The sequence below is a fragment of the Gracilinanus agilis genome, chromosome 1 (assembly GCF_016433145.1).
Source record: "Gracilinanus agilis isolate LMUSP501 chromosome 1, AgileGrace, whole genome shotgun sequence".
NCBI lineage: Eukaryota > Metazoa > Chordata > Mammalia > Didelphimorphia > Didelphidae > Gracilinanus > Gracilinanus agilis.
In genome coordinates this window covers 791,879,922-791,901,204 of record NC_058130.1, presented here as the reverse complement: position 1 = coordinate 791,901,204, position 21,283 = coordinate 791,879,922, and the positions used below count along the sequence as shown (strand labels likewise).

Sequence of the window (21,283 nt, the reverse complement as noted above, 5' to 3'; positions counted from 1 at the left end):
AGATCCTACCTCTGCGACCTTCATAACTATGGAAACAATTATTTTTATCTACCCATTCCAGCAAACCAATTATTTGCCTGTTTGGGCTAAACACTGTATAATTAACTGATACTTTAATGACCAGTTTTTGAATCTCAGCCTGGTTTAGTCAATCTGCTGTGTGCATACCACAGCTTCTTGTACTCATAAGTGAGAATTGACTGCCAGATGAACACCAAAGATGGATAATTAATTCTAAAATTAAAAGGTGTTAGACCTCCTTGGACATCCATACACCTCAAAGTACATTTGCTTTATTGTGGTGTAGTGGATAGAGCACTGGAACTGGAGTCAGGAAAACCTTGAAGTTAAATTATATTTCATATACCTAGTAGCTGTGTGACCATGTGTATAATGCAACATCCATGGGTTTCACTTTCCCCATCATTATAATTTGATAAGTTTAGATTATATGTCATAAGATGTCCTTGCTATTTTGCCAAAGATCTTTGAAAGGCAAAGTGGTTCAGTGAAAAGAAAAGTTAATATGGGGTCAGAGGACTAGGTTTCAAATAATGTCTCTGCTATATCTGTATAACCTTGAGTAAGTTATGTCACTCTGTGGTCCTTAATTCTTTTGTATCTATAATAAAATGATTGTTATAGGTGACATCAACCATCCATTTCAGGATGAAATCAATGATCCTATGCAAATTATGTATTATCAAGAAGGAGATGGTGATATTCAATGTCTAAAGTTTCTAATTGGATAAATTCTTCAGAACATGGTATAGATGAAAGTGTGAGGATAGGATTAACTCTCCCCTTGTCTACTTTTAGCTAATCAAATCAAGAACTCAAAGCACCTCTCCTTAACCATTCTTCTTTCCCAATGGAATCACAAGAGGGATTATGCAATTGGAATCTTTTCCCCAGGACTCTAAATCCCAGCTTCCCATGGTCCTTCTCACATTAAATCCTTATGTTTTGGGGATAAAGATTTTGTGTGACCCCCACCCCTCTCTCTTTTCCTGCAAACATGGTCAGGAAAGCTTTCTTTACTCAGGTTTTTACTTTTGTTCTTTATTATTTCTTTTACTTCAAGGGATTACTAATTAACCTTATAAAATATAACACTTGGAGTTATTGAATATTAATTTTAATCTTACAATAGAAACAATTATAGAAAAAAACAATCCAAATGAGGCAAATAATAACTCACAACAATATATACAAAATAGGGCTCATCCATGCTATACTCAGAGTAGAAATCCCCCTCAATGTGGGGAAGCCCAGAGAAATGGCCAAGGATCTTTGTGAAGGTATGAGAGGGGGAAAAGGATTCTGGAAAAAGAGGGTGAAATTTGATTTTCCTGACCCTGAAATCTTAACACCAGTTATCCGAGTCCATTCTCCCCCACTCTATAAAAATGAACTTCATGCAACCCTAAAGGTTGGAAACACCTATTATGATTGCCTCTTAGACATTGGAGCTTCCAGATCAGTTTTTCTGAGTAAGCCAGATTCTGAATGCAATTCTGTTGGCTCTTTAAATGTAGTAGAAGCATCAGTAGCACCTCTAAAGTTCCCAAAGTTTCTGCTCGAATAGTATCTTTGGGACCCTATCAATAGAACATTATTTTCTTGTAATACATGTTTCCCCTATAAATTTGTTTGGGAGAGATCTTTTATATAAACTTAGAGTCACAATAGCATGCTCTCAAGAAATGTAAGGGTTAAAATTTAAAAAAATGTTGGACTAAATTTATCAGAATGTAGACTCCAGGAATTTAATTAATTCCAAATGATTTTTGTAGCAATTTATTTATAAAATAGAGGGAAGGAGTGAAAGTAGAGAAATGAGAAAGAGGGAAGAGTAAGAGATCTAGCTTAACAAGCAAGACTGAGCTCAAGCCCTGGCTTTATTCTGGCAAGACTCCAGAAGCCCCAGCTATAGGGCCTAGGGGTCAGTTAACAAGGATTTTAACCACAAGGCCTCTTCCCAGAAGAGGGGTCCTTCTGGAGGCTAGTACCTCTTAGAACGAACCAAGGAAGGGACTCAACCTTTTTCACTCACCTACCTAGTAATCCTTATAGAAGGCAGTCCTCAGCTGGAGCTCCTTCAGGGTCCAGTTCAAGGCAAAAACCCCTATTCACAGGAAGTTCTTGCCACTTGTAAAGATCATTCCTTTTTGTAACTTCCTGTGCTTTCTTTCCATTTTACATGTAATAATTACAGCTAAAGCTTTGCTTAGGACTGCCAAGGGTGCAGTCAGTCAATTCTGATTTGCCATCCACTATCACACATTTAGGTCACAGACCTCCCCACTCAGGTATAAGTGGGGCATATATGCTTCCAGTGATTAAATCTAAAAACAGGCAGGGGAGAGTTAATCCCATCTTCACAGATGGTGGTAGGATGCTAGAATTGCTTGAGGAATCCTTAAATTTGATCCTTGTACTTCTTTCAGACAGTCAGGAAGTAAAGGAGCCTCCCATATATGAAATACCAACTGATATACTGGAGTCTCTCTGGGTCACATCTTCTTCTGATGTAGGCCTACTCAAATCAGCTATTCCTGTACAAATTAAAAGAAAATTGGACCACCTCCTTCCATTCCTCAGTATCACTTATCCAAAGACTCAACTAAGAGAATTACTCCAGTAATAAATTCATTAATTGAGCAAGGAATAACAATCCCATTCAAGTCCGAATATAATACACTCATTCTACCTGTAAAAAAAGCCAGAATTAGGCATAGATGGAAAACCTGTCTATATAGACTTATACAAGTTTCAAGGGCTATAAATAATCATGTCATAAAGAGACATTCTCTGGTTCCAAGCCCAGCCACAATTATCTCCTTTATTACTAGCACAGCCACATAGTAGACCTGTGTTCAGCATTCTTCTCAATACCAATTCATGAAAATTCCAGGAATATATTTGCCTTCACCTGGAAAGGTTTTCAGAGGAGATGCTCACAATTACCACAAGGGTTTGTGGATAGTCCTACATTGTTCTTGCAAATTCTAAATCAGGATTTAGAAAATGTTACATTTCAGAATAACTATTTGATACAATTTGTAGATGATTTGCTCTTGGCTTCACCAAATGTCACAGTGTGCCAAGAAGAGAGCAGGAATCTTATTTTAGAACTACATAAGAGAGGCCACAAGGTCTCAAAGGCAAAAGTTCAGTGGTGTTTTCCTAAAATGGAATATTTAGGATTCACTTTAACTGATAGTGCCTGTTCCATTTCCCCTAAGCGCATTGGAGATATTTAAAAACTGAGTGTCCCTTCTACTAAGAAACAGTTGAGAGCTATATTAGTAGCAACAGGGTTTTGTAGACAATGAATCACTTGCTATGGGAAATCATTAAACCCCTTATAGCACTGACAAAAATTCAGTCCCTGAATCACTTAAATTGGAGATGGAACACTATTAAAACAGGCTATCCTGTCTGCCCCTGCTCTAGGTATTCTGGCTTACAAAAAGCCATTTACTTTGTATATACACAGACAGAGAGGGGTAGCTTCAGGTGTTTTAATTCAAACATTAGGACCTGTTCAATGTCCAGTTGTTTACTATTCATCCCAGCTGGACCCAGTAGCTTCAGGAGCAGCACCATGTCTTAGAGGTGTAGCTGCCACAGCTTTATTAGTAACTAAAACTGCTGATTTAGTATTGGGAAGCCCATTAATAATAATGTGCCCACATGAAGTCGAAGTATTGTTGCTAAGAAATAGTACACAGACATTTTCTAATGAAAGACTCGCAAGAAATGAGTTAACCTTGTTGGGCAATGAAAATATTACCTTAAAATTCTGTACAATTCTTAATCTTGCCACCTTGCTCCCAGATTTACCAGTTTCAGGAGAACATTTGTACAGTTGTGAATCTTTAGTGTCTATGGCTGAAAAGCCTTGAGATAATCTCCTGGACATTCATTTAGACAACCTAGAATTAGGCTTATTCACTGATAGTTCTTTTTTTTTCATGAGGAATGACATATGCTACACTGGAGGTGCTGTAGTCACAGAATTTGACACTGAGTAGTCAGCTTCACTGCTTTCAAATATAAGTGCTCAAGGTGTAGAACTGATAGCTGTTAAAAGAATGGGGTATAAATGGATATATATGCATAATAACTGCAGTTGGTGGGAGGAACACCTACTCCTTTTACCCTGGCTGCTGCTATAAATTACCCTCTTCTCCCTGACAGGCTTGGTTGATTAACCTGTCAGTGACTCCTTCTAACAGCTGCCCAAGTGAGGACCCCTTAAGAGGTTAGGTGGATGGTTACCCTCTCTAGGCCCAACCTGGTGTTGGATTGATTGGTAATGGGCTATTGCTTAGCTTTAGATAATGATTAGGATCTGATTGCATAATTTAGCCCCCTTCCTAAGGGCTGTGATAGAATATCCACTCGGGACGGTACTTGTTATTAAACATTTTTATCTATTGATAGGAAAAGATAATAAGGTACAGGATTGGGGATTGAAAACCCTATTGCTCTATTTGACTATTAACTAATTGATAATCAGGATGGGAGACTGCTAGGTTGGTGGAGGCTTGAGGTCTTCACCCTCTCTCTATCTCTGATGGAACCTGGCCACAGCCAAGCCAGAGACTATGGAAGGCTATTGCTGTAGATAAATATTGATGGTCTGTGTATTCTCTCAGCTGTCCTACCAATAATATTGTTGGTTAACTAGCTCTCACAGTCTAGCAAGGAAATAGGTTCAGGCTTTGGCCTACCCCTTCTTCTTCAACCACCCTTCAACCACTCTCTGCCCCATTTGATCCACAGAGATTTGCTCAAGTCTCAACTCAGAGATCTGAGATCTCAAGTTCTAAGCCTGAGTCTTGAGACTTCCTCCACTGTAGCTGTAAGGTGTGTGTGTGTGTGTGTGTGTGTGTGTGTGTGTGTGTGTGTGTGTGTGTGTGTGTGTGTAGTGGGGGCTAACCGACGTTTGCCCCTGGCTCACGGCACCTGGAAACATTTCGAATCTCTCAATTGCCATCCCTGTCAGTCAAGGTGGCATCCATCTTATCCCAGATTAATTATTATAACATAGCTCTAAAACTTGCCTGTATAATTGCCAGAGATAAGAAGGCAAAAATGTACAGGGATTCTCTTTTTTTTAATTGAAAGATTTTACTTAATTAATTGATTTAGAATATTTTTCCATGGTTACATGATTTATGTTCTTTCCCTCCTTCATCCTCTCCTGCACAGTCAATGAGTAATTCCACTGGGTTTTATATATGCCATTGATCAAGACCTATTTCTGTATTATTAATATTTCCATTAGGGTGATTGCTTAGAGCAGTGATGGGCAAACTATTGCCTGTGGGCCAGATGCAACCCCCTGAAACATTCTATCCAGACGCACAACAGTATTCCTAATCTGAAAAATACAATGAGAACTATACAATAGAATGAAACTTCGAAAGAGTTGCTTTAGAAACAGACTGACAGATGAGCATTTCCTTTCATTTGGCCCTCTCTTTAAAAAATTTGCCCATCACTGGCTTAGAATATACATTCCAAATCATGTCCCCATGTACCCATGTGGTCAAGCAGTTGTTTTTCTTCTGTGTTTCTATTCCCACAGTTCTTTCTCTGGATGTGAATAGCATAATTTCTCATAAGTCCCTCAGAATTGTCCTGGATTATTGCATTGAGGCTAGCAGAGAAGTCCATTACATTCAATTAAGACACAGTTTTCTTTCTCTGTGTATATGGTTCTCCTGGTTGTGCTCCTTTCACTTTTACATCAATTCCTGGAGGTTGTTCCAGGTCACATGAAATTCCTTCAGGTCATTATTCCTTATATCACAACAGTATTCCATCACCAACACATACCACAATTTTTTCAGTCATTCCCCAATCGAAGGGCATCCCCTCATTTTCCAATTTTTGCCACTAAAAAGATTGCAACTATAAATATTTTTGTATAAGTTTTTTCCTTATTATTTCTTTGGGGTATAAACCCAGCAGTGGTGTGGCTGGATCAGACAGTCTTTTAAAGCCCTTTGAGGATAGTTGCAAATTGCCATTCAGAATGGTTGGATCAATTCACAACTCCACCAGCAATACCTTAATGTTCCAATTTTGTCACCTCCCCTCCAATATTTATTACTTTCCTTTGCTGTCATTTTGGCCAATCTGCTACCTGTGAAGTCGTACCTGACAGTTATTTTGATTTGCATTTCTCTAATTGTAAGAGATTTAGAACACTTTCTCATGTGCTTATTGATAGTTTTGATTTCTTTATTTGAAAATTGCCTATTCATGTCCCTTGCCCATTTATCAGTTGGGGAAAGGCTTGATTTTTTTCTACAATTGATTTAGCTTCTTATAAATTTTAATAATCAGACCTTTGTAAGCAGTTTTTCTTATAAAGATTTTTCCCAATTTCTTACTTCCCTTCTGATTTTGGTTGCGTTGGTTTTGTTCGTACAAAATCTTTTTAATTTAATGTAATCAAAATTATTTATTTTACATTTTGTAGTTTTTTCTAACTTTTGCTTGGTCTTAAAATCTTTCCTTTCCCATAGATCTTACAGGCAAACTATTCTATGTTCATCTAATTTACTTATAGTTTCCTTCTTTAAATTCAAGTCATTCACTCATTCTGAATTTATCTTCATGTAAGATGTGAGATGTTGATATAAAGCTTATCCCTCCCATATTATTTTCCAATTTTCCCAGCAGTTTTTGCCAAGTAGTGGATTTTTGTCCCAAAAGCTGTGCTCTTTGGGTTTATCATACACTTTCTTGCTGAGGTTATTTTCCCCAAGTCTATTCCACTGATCTTCCCTTCTGTCTCTTGACCAGTACCAAATTGTTCAGATGACCACTACTTTATAGCATAGTTTTAGATCTGATACTGCTAGTCACCCCTCCTTCACATTTTTTCATTATTTTCCTTGGTATTCTTGATCTTTTTTTCTTCCAAATAAACATTGTTATAGTTTTTTTTCTAATTCAGTAAAAAGTTTCTTGGTAGTTTGTAGTATACAGAATTGGGGGTTATAGTTTTTCTAGCTTTGGCTGAGTTCCAAAATCAGTTGGGCTTTTAGAATCTTGAGGAGAGAGGCAGTTGACTGGATCTTCCGTGAAGGGAGGAAGTCAATGAGCGAGCTCTTATATTATCTAGCTTCAATATTGAAATTTAGCCTAGCATTGATAGATTTACTTAAGAAATTATTATTTTAGAGAGACCCTTTATATCTTCCTTTCCTAATACCACCCTGCCTTCCCTCCCTTACCTTAGTGGCTGTGGAGTTTATAAGGAGAGAAATTAGAGAGGAGTTAAATCTGTGAAGAGTTATCTAATTGACAGCATTATTTATAATTTAATCAAATCATCATTTATTCCCTTTAGATAGCATTTTGTAAAACTGAATAAGGCAGGTCCTTACTCAGATTCCATCTTTACTTCCCTTCCCCCACCTGAGGTTCCTGAGATAACTGATAGGGCTTTCCTTTAACCCACCTTCCTAACAAACATCCCTCAAACAATTAAACCCTTTGTGTTTCAATAGTCCTATTTAGTGTAATTTGTCTGTTAGTTATCAAGAGGGGAGAAGAGGGAAAGAGACAACATACTCTGGGCTTAGAGGGTAGCTGGGCATCCATCTTGAAAGGAAGGTGTTACTTCAAAATAGGTCCCTTCCTGTGAAATTAACTAAAGCCTGTTTGTTAATTTCAGTCTAGTCTATTACCCTCAGCTTGTGTTTGAGTCTAAGTCCCAGTCTGTAAGCCTGCAGTGTTAACCTGTGTAGTTTAACTTCTTTCTCCCAAAAAGATCTCTGTTTCCCTTCTGTGTTATACTCCTGACTTCAGTCCTTTTATACCCTGAATCTCCTTTAATCCCAGCCTACCTGTAGCCTAGTTTATCCACTCACCAAGTCTCCAACATCTTCCTTTCAATTCCCTTATCCCAAACACCTTTCCTCAAATTACCCTCTTAACAAGTTTAATAGGTATGGAACTGAATAAGTAAATTAATTTAGGTAGGATTGTCATTTTTATTATGATAGCTTGTCCTCTCCATGAGCAATTAATGTTTTTCCAGTTGTTTAGATCTAGTTTTAATTGTGTGGAAAGTGTTTTGTAGTTGTTTTCATATAATTCCTGTGTTTGTCTTGGCAGATAAATTCCTAAGTATTTTACATTTTCTAGGGTGATTTTAAATGGAATTTCTCTTTCTAACTCTGGCTGCCAGGGTTGTGTTAGAAATATATAGGAATGTTGATGATTTATGTGGTTTTATTTGGTATACTGCAACTATGCTAAAGTTGTTGATTATTTCCTCTAGCTTTTTAGGTGATTCCCTAAAAATTCTTTAAGCAGACAATCATATCATCTGCAAAGAGTGATACCTTGGTCTCCTCATTGCCTATTTTAATACCTTCAATTGATTTTACTTCTCTAATTGCTACTGCTAGAGTTTCTAGCAATGTTAATTCTAGTAATATTACAATGTTAATTAATGGAGATGATAATGGGCATCCTTGTTTCACTCCTGACCTTATTGGGAATGCTTCTAATTTTAATTTTTCTAATTTTTCCCCTTTGCAGATGAAGCTTGCTGATGGTTTAAGATATGTACTGTTTATTAGTTTTAGGAAAGACCCTTCTGTTCCTCTACTTGTTAATGTTTTCAATAGGAATGAGTGATGCATGTCAAAGGCTTTTTCTGTAGCTATTGAGATAACCATGTGATTTTTTTTTGTTTGGTTGTTGATATGACCAATTATGTTGATGGTTTCCCTGATATTAAACCATCCTTTCATTCCCAATATATATCTGATCAGAGTGAATAACCCTCCTGATCACTTGCTGGAGTCTTTTTGCCAGTAGTCTGTTTAAGATTTTTGCATCTATATTCATTATGGAGATTGGTCTATAGTTTTCTTTCTCTGTTTTTGATCTGCCTGGCTTTGGAATGACTACCATATTTGTGTCATGAAAGGAAAGTGGTAGACTCTTTCTTTGCTTATTGTGTCAAACAGTTTGTATAGTATTGGAATTAGTTGTTCTTTGAATGTCTGATAGAATTCACTTATGAATCCAACTGGTCTTGGAGATTTTTTCTTAGGGAGTTTTTTGATGGCTTGCTCAATTTCTTTTCTTGATATGGGATTTTTTAAGTATTCTATTTCTTCTTCTGTTAGTCTAGACAATTTATATTTTTGCAAATATTCATCCATATCACCTAGATTGCCATATTTATTGCCATATAGTTGGGCAAAAAAGTTTTAATGGTTGCCTTAATTTCCTCTTCAATAGAAGTAAGATCTCCCTTTTCATCTTTGACACTGTTAATTTGGCTTTCTTTTTTCCTTTTTTTTAGACTGACCAGTAGTTTGTCTATTTTGTTAGTTTTTTCAAAGTACCAACTTCTAGTCTTCTTTATTAATTCAATAGTTCTTTTGCTTTCGATTTAATTGATTTCTCCTTTAATTTTTGGATCTCTAATTTAATTTTCATCTGGAGATTTTTAATTTGTTCACTTTCTAGCTTTTTATTTGCATGTCCAAGTCATTGAACCCTGTCTTCCCTAATTTGTTAATATATGCACTCAAGGATATCAAGTTCCCCCTGAGTACTGCTTTGGATGTATCCCATGAATTTTGATAGACTGTTTCATCATTGTCATTCTCTTAAATGAAATTATTAATTGTTCCTCTGTTTTGTTCTTTAACCAATTTTGGAGAATCATATAATTTAATTTCCAATTAATTTTTAGTTTGCCTCTCCATGTACTCTTACTAAATATTATTTTTATTGTACTATTATCTGAAAAGTTTACATTTATTATTTTGGCTCTTTTGCACTTGTTTGCCATGTTTTTATACCTTAGTACATGGTCAATTTCTTTGAATGTACCATGTGCTGCTGAAAAGAAGATGTATTCCTTTTTGTCCCTATTTATTTTTCTCCACTTATGTATTAACTTTAATTTTTCTAAGATTTTCATTCACATCTCTTACCTCTTTCTTATATATTTTTCTTGGTTTGATTTATCTAGATCTGATAGAGGAAGATTCAGGTTTCCCTCTAGTATAGATTTATTATATATTTCCTCCTTAAGCTCAACCAATTTCTCCTTTAGAAATTTGGATGGTATACCAACATTCATACATTTTGAGTACTGATATTTCCTCATTATCTTACTTCCTTTTATCAGGATGTAATTACCTTCCCCTCTTTTAACTAGATCTATTTTTACTTTGGCTTTGTCAGATATCATGATTGTGAATCCTGCCTGATTCCTGCCTTCTTTTTCTCAGTTGATGCCCAACAGATTTTGTTCCAGCCTTTTACCTACATCTTGTGTGTGTCTACCTGCCTCATGTGTATTTCTTGTAGACAATATATGGTAGGAATTTGGTTTCTAATCCATTCTTCTATTTGCTTCTGTTTTTACATTCAGAGTTATGATTACCACCTATGTATTCCCCAATATTTTGATTTCCTCTCCTTGTCCTGCCCTTTCTTCTTTCACTAATTCCTTCCTCACCAGTGTTTTGTTTTTAATCAATCCCCCTAATCCCCACCCTTATTTTACTTCCCTTTCTTCCCCCTCCCTTCTTATTCTCCTCTTACTTTTTTAGGGTCTTTTTAAGCTACCCCCACACTATCCCTCCCTAGTATTGCTTCCCTCCCCACCAGTCCATTTGTTGCTCTTTTATTTCTCTATAGGGCATGAATCAATTCTATATCCCAATGGATCTTATTGTTTTTCCATCTGTGGGTCAATTTCAATGCATGTAGAATGAAGTATTTCCTGTCTCCAACCTCTTTACCCTTACAGTGTATTGGTCTTCTCCCCTGCTCCTACCATGCTCCTCTTTATGAAATATAAATTTACCCTTTTTCATCTCTTTTCCCATTTTTCTTAATATTATCTTCTTTTTACCTCTTTTTACATAATTATACATACACAATATATATCAACATTTCATCCTATACTGTTTGTCACTGTTCCCTCTAAGTATACTTCATCTAGCTACCCTGATGATAATAACAATTTTAAGAGTTACCAATATCATCTTTTCTTAGAGGATTACAAATCATTTGAACTTATTGGGGCCCTACAAAAAAAAGTTTTGGATTTCTTTCCCCTTTCTTAATTACTTTTTGGTGATTCTCTTGAGTTCTGTGTTCAGACATCAAATTTTCTATTTAAGTCCAGTCTTTTCTTTATGAATTCTGGGAAGTCTTCCATTTTGTTAAAAGACAATACTTTCCCCTACAAGAATATACCCAGTTTTTCTGGGTAGTCAGTTCTTGGCTATAAACCCAGTTCCCTAGTTTTCCAGAATATCATATTCCATGCTTTCTGGTACTTTAATGAAGATCCTGTGATATCTTAACTGTGGTTCCATGGTATCTGAATGACTTATTCTTAGCAGCTTGTAATATTTTTCTCTTGGTCTGGTAGTTCTTGAATTTGACTATAACATTCCTAGACATTATTAATTGGGAATTAAATGTAGGAAGTGATCTGTGGATTATTTAAAACTCCACTTTTCCCTCTTGTTTGAGAGTGTAGGGGTAGTTTTCTTGGATAATTTCCTGTAGGATGATGTCCATCATCCTTTTGTCATGATCTTCCAGTCATTTCCTTTTATCATGACCTTCCAGTAGTCCAATAATTCTTAAAGTGTCTCTCCTCCATCTTTTTTCAAGATCTATGGTTTTGTCAATGAGGTGTTTCATATTTTCCTCAATTTTTTCATTCTTTTGATTTTGTTTTATAGATTCTTGTTGCCTTGTGAAGTCATTTGCTTCTAGTTGTTAGATTCAAATTTTTAAAGGCTGAATTTCATCCCTGGCTTTTTGGTCATCCTTCTCTTTCTGATCTGATTTTCTTTGTAGGTCATTTTTTACCTTCTTTACCTCATTTTCGAGCTGGTCAATTTTGGATTTCAAGACACTATTTTCTTGTTTTCGTTCATGTATTTTATTTTCCCAATTGTCTTCAGCCTCTCTTACTTGTTTTTTAATTGAATTTTTAGTTCTTCCAAAGACTGTGTCGAATTCAGTGGAGTTTCTATGATTTTTCTTGATGTTCCTTGGTCCTCCTCTTTTCCATTTGCACTTTGTTCATTACCTGGATAAAAGCCATTGATGTTAATTGCTTTTTTCTTTTTCTGTTGTTTACTCATATTTTTTCCTTCTTTCCCACTGTAATTGGCTGAAATCTTGCTCCTCTGATTATTTGATAGATCTGTGGGTTTCGGCTATTCTGTCCTGAAAGGGCTTCTTTCCTGCTCTGCTGATTGACTTGGTTAGGCTGATGGTATTAATGAGCCCTGAGGTTAGAACTTCCCCAGCTAGCAGCAGAAGCTGAAGATTTAGATCAATGATTCCCAAAGTGGGCACTACTGCCCCCTGGTTCAATAAATAGTTTCATAATTTCCAGGGAATGCTAAGTAATATTTTTTCTGGAAAGGGGGCAGTAGGCCAAAAAAGTTTGGGAAACACTGAATTGTAGATCATAATGGCTACTTTCAGTGCAATCTATCCTAGAAGGGTGTTGGAGCTTACTTGCCCTCTGAAGACTTCTTATCTGCCCTATTGAGAAGATTAAGCCAAGGATGAATTGATCTGCAGAGCTGGATGTGCTTTGATGCCAAAACCTCAAGAAGTTGGGGTAAGATGGAGCGTTTTGGCTGTGACTAGGCTGCCTTCTCTGTGCTTCTTCTCTAGCTGACTCTCTGCCATCTGTATCCAATGACATGAGCCTGGCACAGCTGTGCCAGAAAGCTACTCCCTCTGGGTTAGCACCCTTGCCCACTCAGAGATTCCAGGAACCACTGGATATTCAGCACAGTAGGTGGGGGATGGTCCTAGGATCTTCCTTCTTCCTTTCCCTTGAAAAAGTTTTTTCTCCTTTCTTAATTACCTTTTGGTGATTCCCTTGAGTTTTCTGTTTAGGCATCAGATTTTCTGTTTAAGTTCAGTTTTTTCTTTTTGAATGCTTGAAAGTCTTCTATTTTATTAAATGACCATACTTTCCCCTCCAAGAATACATTCAGTTTTTCCAGGTACTTGATTCTTTGTGGTACATCCAGTTCCCTTGCTTTCCAGAATATCATTTTCCATGCCTTCCCATCTTTCAGTGTAGATGCATCAAGATCCTGTGCTATCCTAACTGTGGTTCCATGGTATCTGGATGACTTCTTCTTAGCAGCTTGTAATATTTTTTCCTTTGTCTGGTAGCTCTTGAATTTGGCTATAACATTCCTGGGTGTTGTCAATTGGGAATTAAATACAGGTGGTGATCTATGGATTCTTTCAATCTCCACTTTTCCTTCTTGCTCAAGAATGTCAGGGTAGTTTTCTTGTATAATTTCCTGTAGGATGATGTCCAGGGTTTTCCTTTTGTCATGATCTTCCAGGAGTCCAATAATTCTTAAATTGTCTCTCCTGGATCTGTTTTCAAGGTCTGTGGTTTTGTCAATGAAGTGTTTCGTATTTTCCTCAATTTTTTCATTCTTTTGATTTTGTGTTATTGATTCTTGTTGCCTTGTGAAGTCATTTGCTTCTAGTTGTTGGATTCAAATTTTTAAAGACTGAATTTCATCCCTGGCTTTTTGGTCATCCTCCTTCTGGTCTAATTTTCTATGTAGGTCACCTTTCACCTTCTTTGCCTCATTTTCAAGCTTTCAAGGTTAATTCTGGCTTTCAAGGCACTATTTTCTTGTTGGTTCATATGCCTATATTTTCACATTACTTGTTTTCCTTTTTAAATTCTTTTCCCAATTGTCTTTAGCCTCTCGTAATTGTTTTTTCAATTGTGTTTTGAGTTCTTCTAAAGCCTGTGTCCAATTCGTTGGAGTTTCTGTGTTTTTCATTGGTGTTCCTTGGCTATCCTCTGTTCCTTTTGCTCTTTGTTTATTACCTGGATAGAAGCTGTCAATTGTAATTTATTTTTTCTTTTTCTATTGTTTACTCATATTTTTTCCTTCTTTCCCCCTGTCATTGGCTGCAATCTTGCTCCTTTGATTATTTGCTGGATCTGTAGGTTTTGGCTATTCTGTCCTAAAGGACCTTCTTTACTGCTCAGCCAATTGACTAGGTTAGGCTGTTGGCATTGATTGAGGTCAGATCTTCCCCAGCTGGCAGCAGAAGTTTCTGGTGTAGGTGAAGGGAGCTATGCTTCCAGCCCTGCTATCAAGGTATTCTGTAGTGGTTATAACCTTTGTCCTGGCATCACAATCAGTTGTATTCTTACCACTACTCTCAGAGATCAGTCTATGTAAGAGGGGTATTGGAGCTTGAGCTTCCCTGCTCTCTGACAGTTTCTTTTCTGCCCTAATGATAATGTTAAGGCAGGGCAGAGTTGATCTGCAGCACTGGATGTGCCCTGAGGCCAAAGTCTGGAGAAAAGTTGAGGAGAGGCAAGTTAGAGTGTTTCGGATGCATCCAGGCTGCCCTCTCTGTGCTTCTCCTCCAACTGCCTTCCTGCTGTCCATCTTCAATGCCTTGACCCTGGTGCAGCTGTGCTAGCAAGGCTCTCTCTCCGAACTAGTGCCTCTGACCACCCAGAGATTCTAGCCACCATTGGAGACTCAGCACTGTGGTTGGGGGAGGAGTCCTCAGACCTTTCTTCTTCCTTTCCCTTAAGTCTAACAGTTCAAGAATTCAGTTTTTTTGGCATATCTTTTAAGTTGAATTGAGCAGGAGGATCCCCAAACTCTGTCCTACTGTTATATTTGGTTTTCTATCTCCTTGAAGAACTTTGCTTTTGATTGGTATGGAAGGATTTTAAGAGGTCTGGAATTTTGCTGTGTCTAACCTGTCATTGTCCCAGAATTCCCCTTACAGGGATTATCAATATGTATTCGGTATATGTCATGCAGTGGGTATGCTATAGCTCCAAAGGTGATTTTTAACCTCAGCTGGAAAAATGTATCACGATTGGCACAATCATTCATGAATTCCTTTCTGCTTTCTAGCTCCATGAAGCCCTAGATGTGGCTCATTGTTCTGCCCTTACAGGTGGAACTGACTCTGTTTCTAGAGGGAAACATTGGGCAGATACAGCAGCAAAGCTCACTGCCTCTGAATGACCTAAATTTATCCCTATCCAATAATGAATAGGAAGTGGAAAAAATGGAAACAAAAGTTTAACGCTAAACATATAGATAGAGTATGGGTGTCATCTGAAGGAAAATCTCTACTCTTTTGAAGTTTTATCACCAAATATGCTCATCCATTCACAAAAATGGCCATTTTGACACCAAGGTCACTGAAGATTCTGTTAAGAGTATGGATAGCCCCTGGTATAATTACCATAGTCTCTAAAGTGTGGACAGCCTACTCCACCTGTCAAGTTTATAATCAGCATGCCTTTCATGGCAAAGTGTTTGGTGGGCATCCACTAGATTACACACCACTTGAGCATCTTCAAATCAACTTTATCATGATACCAAAGGCCAGATATTATAAATTTTGTGTAGTCACTGTGTATCAGCTGACCAGATGGCTGGAAGCATTTCCTAGTGCCTGAGCAACAATGACTTTTGTTGCCAGGATACTCTTAAAAGTGATTATTCCTTGCTTTGGCCTGCCAGCATGAATTGATTCAGCCAGGGCAACTCATTTTACTGATTCAGTTTTGTCTCAGATATATTCTTTTTGGGGATTCACTCCCAAATTCTATGTACCATATCATCCCCAGAGGTCAGGCCAAGTTGAGAGAATGAACAGAGATCTAAAGACTATGATTGGAAAATTGTGCACTGAGACACACTTTAAATGGCCCAAAGTTCTCCCTCAAGCTCTATTCTACCTTCAAAGCAGGCCCTGGGGAGATCTACACATCTCACCATTTTAGATGATTTTTGGATATTTCTATATAGGCTAAGTCTTTTTCTCCTGCTGACACATCATAACTACGGGTGGGGGGAGACACTTCTATTGCTTCCTATATACAGGACTTACAGACTAAAATGTGAGAATTGCATGAATCTGTAGCTATAGTACAAGCAGGACCTATAGACTTCTCACTTCATGACCTAAACCCAGGACACAGGGTGTACATAAAGAACTTCCAGTGCACTAGAGAAACTCAGCCTGCCTGGGAAGGTCCATTTTAAGTACTGATAAGCACTCCAATAGCTATCAAAATTGGAGAAAAGGACTCTTGGATTCATTGACCACATATAAAACAAGTACATTCTATCAACACTGATTGACTGTATCCTGTCACATGCATTAGAGATAAAAGTCCATAGACAAGTGGACACTGTTTTGGCTGATACATTGAATTTCTGAATTTTTAAAAAATTTTATTTCTTTTCTTTTTAGTTTTTTTAATAGATTAGTTGATTTTTTCCTTTATTATTTCTTTTGGTTGAAGTACATATAATTATTATTAATGTTTTGGATTTTGAAGGATAAGTTTATAATGTATATTAGCTCTAATATCAATGAATACCCAAAAGCTTTAGAGTATGGAAACCTGCTATTGATTGATAAATACTGTGGTACTTTGATTAAAAATTGTGTCTGATTCCAGGAGAAGGGATCACAAAAGAGCCATTGTAGAATGCAAAAAAGCACAAGGTCAAGGAGTTGAATCTTTGTAGAATCCTTGTTGGATTGATGGGAATCTGTGCCAAGACAGAGGATTGTTTTGAGGTTCGAGGGACCATTTTTTGACATATATCAGATGCAGGTTTTCCTAGTGTCACATTGCAACAAGTACCTTAGTTTGGCTGCCATCTTGGCTCTCCTATCACTGAGAGTGAAGGCTACCTCAGGTCCTGATTTTAATGTGGAATTCTCAGCCAGAAGTCCACTGGCACAGCCTCCTCGATTCTCCAAATACAGGAAAGGAATGTACCCCTGCAGGGTACATTCCTTTCCTGTATTTGGAGAGATTGCCTGAGATTCCTGCCTTGGCTTTGGAGGAGACTCTTTCCCTGGATCCTGTGTGGGTGATGAGTGGCTTAGATTCCTGCCTTGGCTTTGGAGGAGGCTGTCCCAGTGGACTTCTGGCTGAAAACTCCGCATTGAAATCAGGACCTGAGGTAGCCTCCTGCCAGAGTGCTAAATCAGACTTCACTTCACCAGAGAAACTCTTAGGCCTGGCAGTCTTGTTAAGAATCTGTCTCTTTATCTACATTTTCCCACTTTCACTCTTTCCATTTCTTTGTTAAAAAAGCTACTAAAAGTCATTTTGACTTAAGCTATAATATTTTAAAATCGGCAAACACAATATAACTTTATAATACTCTTATTGAGTCAAAACCCCAATTTTAATCCTTACAAATGTACATCTGAAGAAGGCACTCTCAGCTGAAAGAGGTTCAGCTGAAGAAAGACTATGAGGAAAGAAGCAAGTTCAAGCTGGGAGTTTAATACTCAGGGTGAGTATGAGATGAAGAAATTTAGCCTGAATTTTGGGGATTGGTGAGATGATAAGCTCAGGAGAAAAACTGTATCTGGATGAATGAGATTAAATATTATAATCATGAAAAACATGTAGGTCTCAGTTTCTATGTACTAGGCATTGTGCTAAGTGCTTTATATTTATGATTTCATTTGATCCTTACACAAACACTTTGAGTTATTTTCCTTATTTTAAATATGAGAAAAGTTAGAAAGGCAGATAATAGGTGACATGCCCAGGGTCACCCAGCAATTAAGTGTCTGAGGCTAGATTTGAAACTCAAATCTAGCCAGGTAGCATGGTCAAAGCAATAATAGAAAATGAGATACTGCTTGAGGGAAAGATTACTTTTGGTTGCCTTCACATGTGTAGTAAATTAGGATTTAAAGTTGTGTATTGTAGGGGATTTTAATTTGATACAATAGGGTCCTATATTGAATATCTCTGTACATACTTTTTGTCTCCATTGAATACCTGATTATACTAGAAACTCTGGTGGAGGAAATTCATGATGAAAATTCCATTCCTATGCCATTAATGATTGAAATAATTAAAGAGTGTAAAAACTAGAACAGGTCTTAGATGTCTTTTGAAGAGAAAATAAGAGAAGTCTGTCAATGCTGAAGTATAGTCACTAAGTCTTTGTCGCTTTCTGGTGATAGATAAACCTATTAGAATAATGTAGTATAGGTAGATGGTCCATGGCTCAAAATTGGCTGCAAGCCAAGTCAGAGAGAAAAAAGATATTTTCAATTGTAAGTATTGAGAAAGAACTTTGACTTTGTATCAGAACCAGGTTACCAGAGTAGACACTTAATATGAGTTCATTTAATAACTGACACATTTTTTAAAAAGACATTCTGAGCATGGGAGCTTTTGAATGGTTTGGCCATCTCCTTAAATGACTGTAATGACTTGGAGCTTATGGTCATGGGTAAAGAGCCAGCACAAAATGGAGTTCCGAATAGCCAAAAATGACCATATTATCCACAAAAATTTAACCAGCCCTCTATGAAGTACCAAAAGACATAATCACACTCTTCACTCATAAAACAATGAGATGCTTCTTGTCCCCTACAGATATGAAGCATTGTGTGAAGTGTCCTGAAGTTGAGTATCCAAATAGAAAGAGAGATCTCTGCCTCCCCAAAGCCATTATCTTCCTGGATATTAAAGAACCTCTAGGAATCACGCTAGCCTGTGTGGCTCTTTTCTTCTCTGTGTTGTCAGCTCTGATTCTTGGGATGTTTGTGAAGTTTCGTGATACATCCGTAGTTAAAGCCAATAACCGGATCCTCAGCTACACTCTCCTCATCTCTCTCACCTTCTGTTTCCTCTGCTCCTTGCTCTTCATTGGCCGTCCCACTGCAGCCACCTGCCTCCTCCGACAAACAACTTTTGGGCTTGTCTTCACTGTGGCTGTTTCTTCCATTTTAGGCAAAACCATTCTGGTAGTTCTGGCCTTCAAGGTTACAAAACCTGGGAGCAGGAGTAAGGTATGGCTGCAACCTAGAGTGTCCAACTGTATTGTAGTCCTTTGTTCTGGCATTCAAGTGACTCTGTGTGGCATCTGGCTGGGAATCTCTCCTCCCTTCCCAGACACAGACATGCATTCTGAACCTAATCAGATCATCATTAAATGTAATGAAGGTTCTGTGTTTGGCTTCTACTGTGTCTTGGGCTACATTGGCTTCCTAGCTCTGGGGAGCTTCACGGTGGCTTTTTTGGCCAGGAGCCTGCCTGACACCTTCAATGAAGCGAAGTTCATCACTTTCAGTATGATGATATTCTGCAGTGTGTGGCTCTCCTTCCTGCCCACCTACCAGAGCACCAAGGGCAAAGCTATGGTGGTGGTGGAGATCTTCTCCATCCTGGCATCCAGTGCTAGCTTACTAAGCTGCATCTTTATCCCCAAGTGTTATGTGATCCTGCTGAGACCAAATGGAAACACTCAGGAATTTATAAGAAATAATCAAACTGCAAGAATGAGAAGCATTTGACTTGAGAAATTGAAAGGATTAGCAAATGAAATATTACAGAAATCTATGGAACAACACTGACCCAATCTGGTGATTTCGTTCTGAAACTAGTTCACTTGCCCTGCTATCCAATTTAGTGTCTAGTGCAAATTTTTTTCTATGAGAAAAATTTCCAATTTTGGAAACTTAGAAAAAACCATATTACATTGTTTGGACCTAGCCCTTTGTGGGGAGTTCTATAGAGGCCCATTAACATACAGCTAAGTTATCTTGACCAGAAGTGCAATCAGATCCTAAGACTGATGTAAAGAGTTTCCTCATTATTAGTCATCTCAGAGAATCTATATACCTCATCTTAAAAGTGGACACATCACCTAAATTAAATATTATTTTCATGTTAATCTGATTATAAACAGACACTTGGAAGGAATAGAACACCTCTTCTCCGACTTCAGGAAGTTGCATTTTTCCACTCTCCCTCTCCCAATGTAGAAAGTTCCTAATGTATCACTGAATTACAAATAAGATTACTTATTATGTATAGTTCATTTTTAATTAATTGGTCTTCTTTGATTAATTGTTTTTTAATATATAAAAGTGTATATTTCCTTGTGGTTAAAGTCCAGCTCTAAGATAATGGAGAGGACCTTGTCCTTATCTGTTGGGCCATTGACATCCTTTACTTAATAAATGAACAAGATTACAAAATCCAACCTTTTTTTAAACATTTATTTACTCTTTTTTGTCCCTTACTTCTGGAACATTGAATCAGAATTCCTTTACAAGTCAGAAGAGATTCTTAAGAACTTACCTGTATCATATTGGGATACCTATGTTTTATGGATTTAAGAATACCTGAATCCTACCTACTTGCACACTTCAGTTAAATTTCCCCCCAATTTCTCTGGTTTTGTTAGTGTTAGCACCCTATTATATCCTCTTCTCTGAAGATCTTGAAAATGTTCTTTTATCCTTCTATCTTTTGTGCCACACATTTAATGCTCACTTCAATATCACAGATATACTCCATTTCTTCATCCATCATTAAGTTCTGGGTAAAACCAGAGAAAATTAATTAACCTTATCATCACCCTTTTTGTTAACTCACTTCTCGCAACAATTGTAATCATGATCGCTTTCTGACTGCCTCAGCTATACTTGTACTTAGAAAAATCCAGCCCCTACGAATGCGGTTTTGACCCTTTAGGGTCAGCACGACTTCCTTTCTCCATAAAATTCTTCCTAGTGGCTATCACATTCCTACTGTTCAACCTAGAAATTGCTCTCCTTCTCCCTCTACCATGAGCAATTCAACTCCCCACCCCTTACACCATGCTAATCATATCCTACTGCTTAATCTTACTACTCACGGCAGGCCTAGCCTACGAATGAATTCAAAAGGGGTTAGAATGAACTGAATAGGTATTTAATGTAATTAAGATAATTGATTTTGACTCAATATATCATGGTTTAAACCCATGAACACCTTATAGCATCAATTAATCTAAATATTATTATAGCCTTTATACTTGCCCTCACAGGAGTCCTTATTTACCGCTCTCACCTTATATCCACCCTGCTGTGTTTAGAAGGCATAATATTATCCTTATTCATCTTAACAGTCCTGCTCATTTCACAATCCCACAAATTCTCTGCCTCAATGACACCGTTAATTCTCCTAGTATTTTCCGCCTGCTAAGCAGGGGTAGGGCTAGCTCTATTAGTAACTATCTCCAATACTTACGGAAACGACCACGTTCAAAACCTAAACCTCCTACAATGCTAAAAATTCTTATTCCAACCCTCATATTAATCCCACTAAACTGATACTCAAAAAAACCATGAATATGAGTTAATACTACAATATATAGCCTATTAATCAGCATTACAAGCT

At 37.4% G+C, this 21,283-nt stretch overlaps 1 protein-coding gene across 1 annotated transcript in view; it reads left to right on the top strand.

The window, feature by feature from the left end:
* LOC123230502 (vomeronasal type-2 receptor 26-like) overlaps positions 1-19,410 on the top strand; it is a 36,149-nt gene extending 16,739 nt beyond the window's left edge. Inside the window, exon 6 of the mRNA XM_044656644.1 lies at positions 18,491-19,410. Within this exon, the coding sequence (XP_044512579.1) occupies positions 18,491-19,410 (920 nt within the window). The remainder of the gene's footprint in view (positions 1-18,490) is intronic.
* Positions 19,411-21,283: the final 1,873 nt, after the last annotated feature.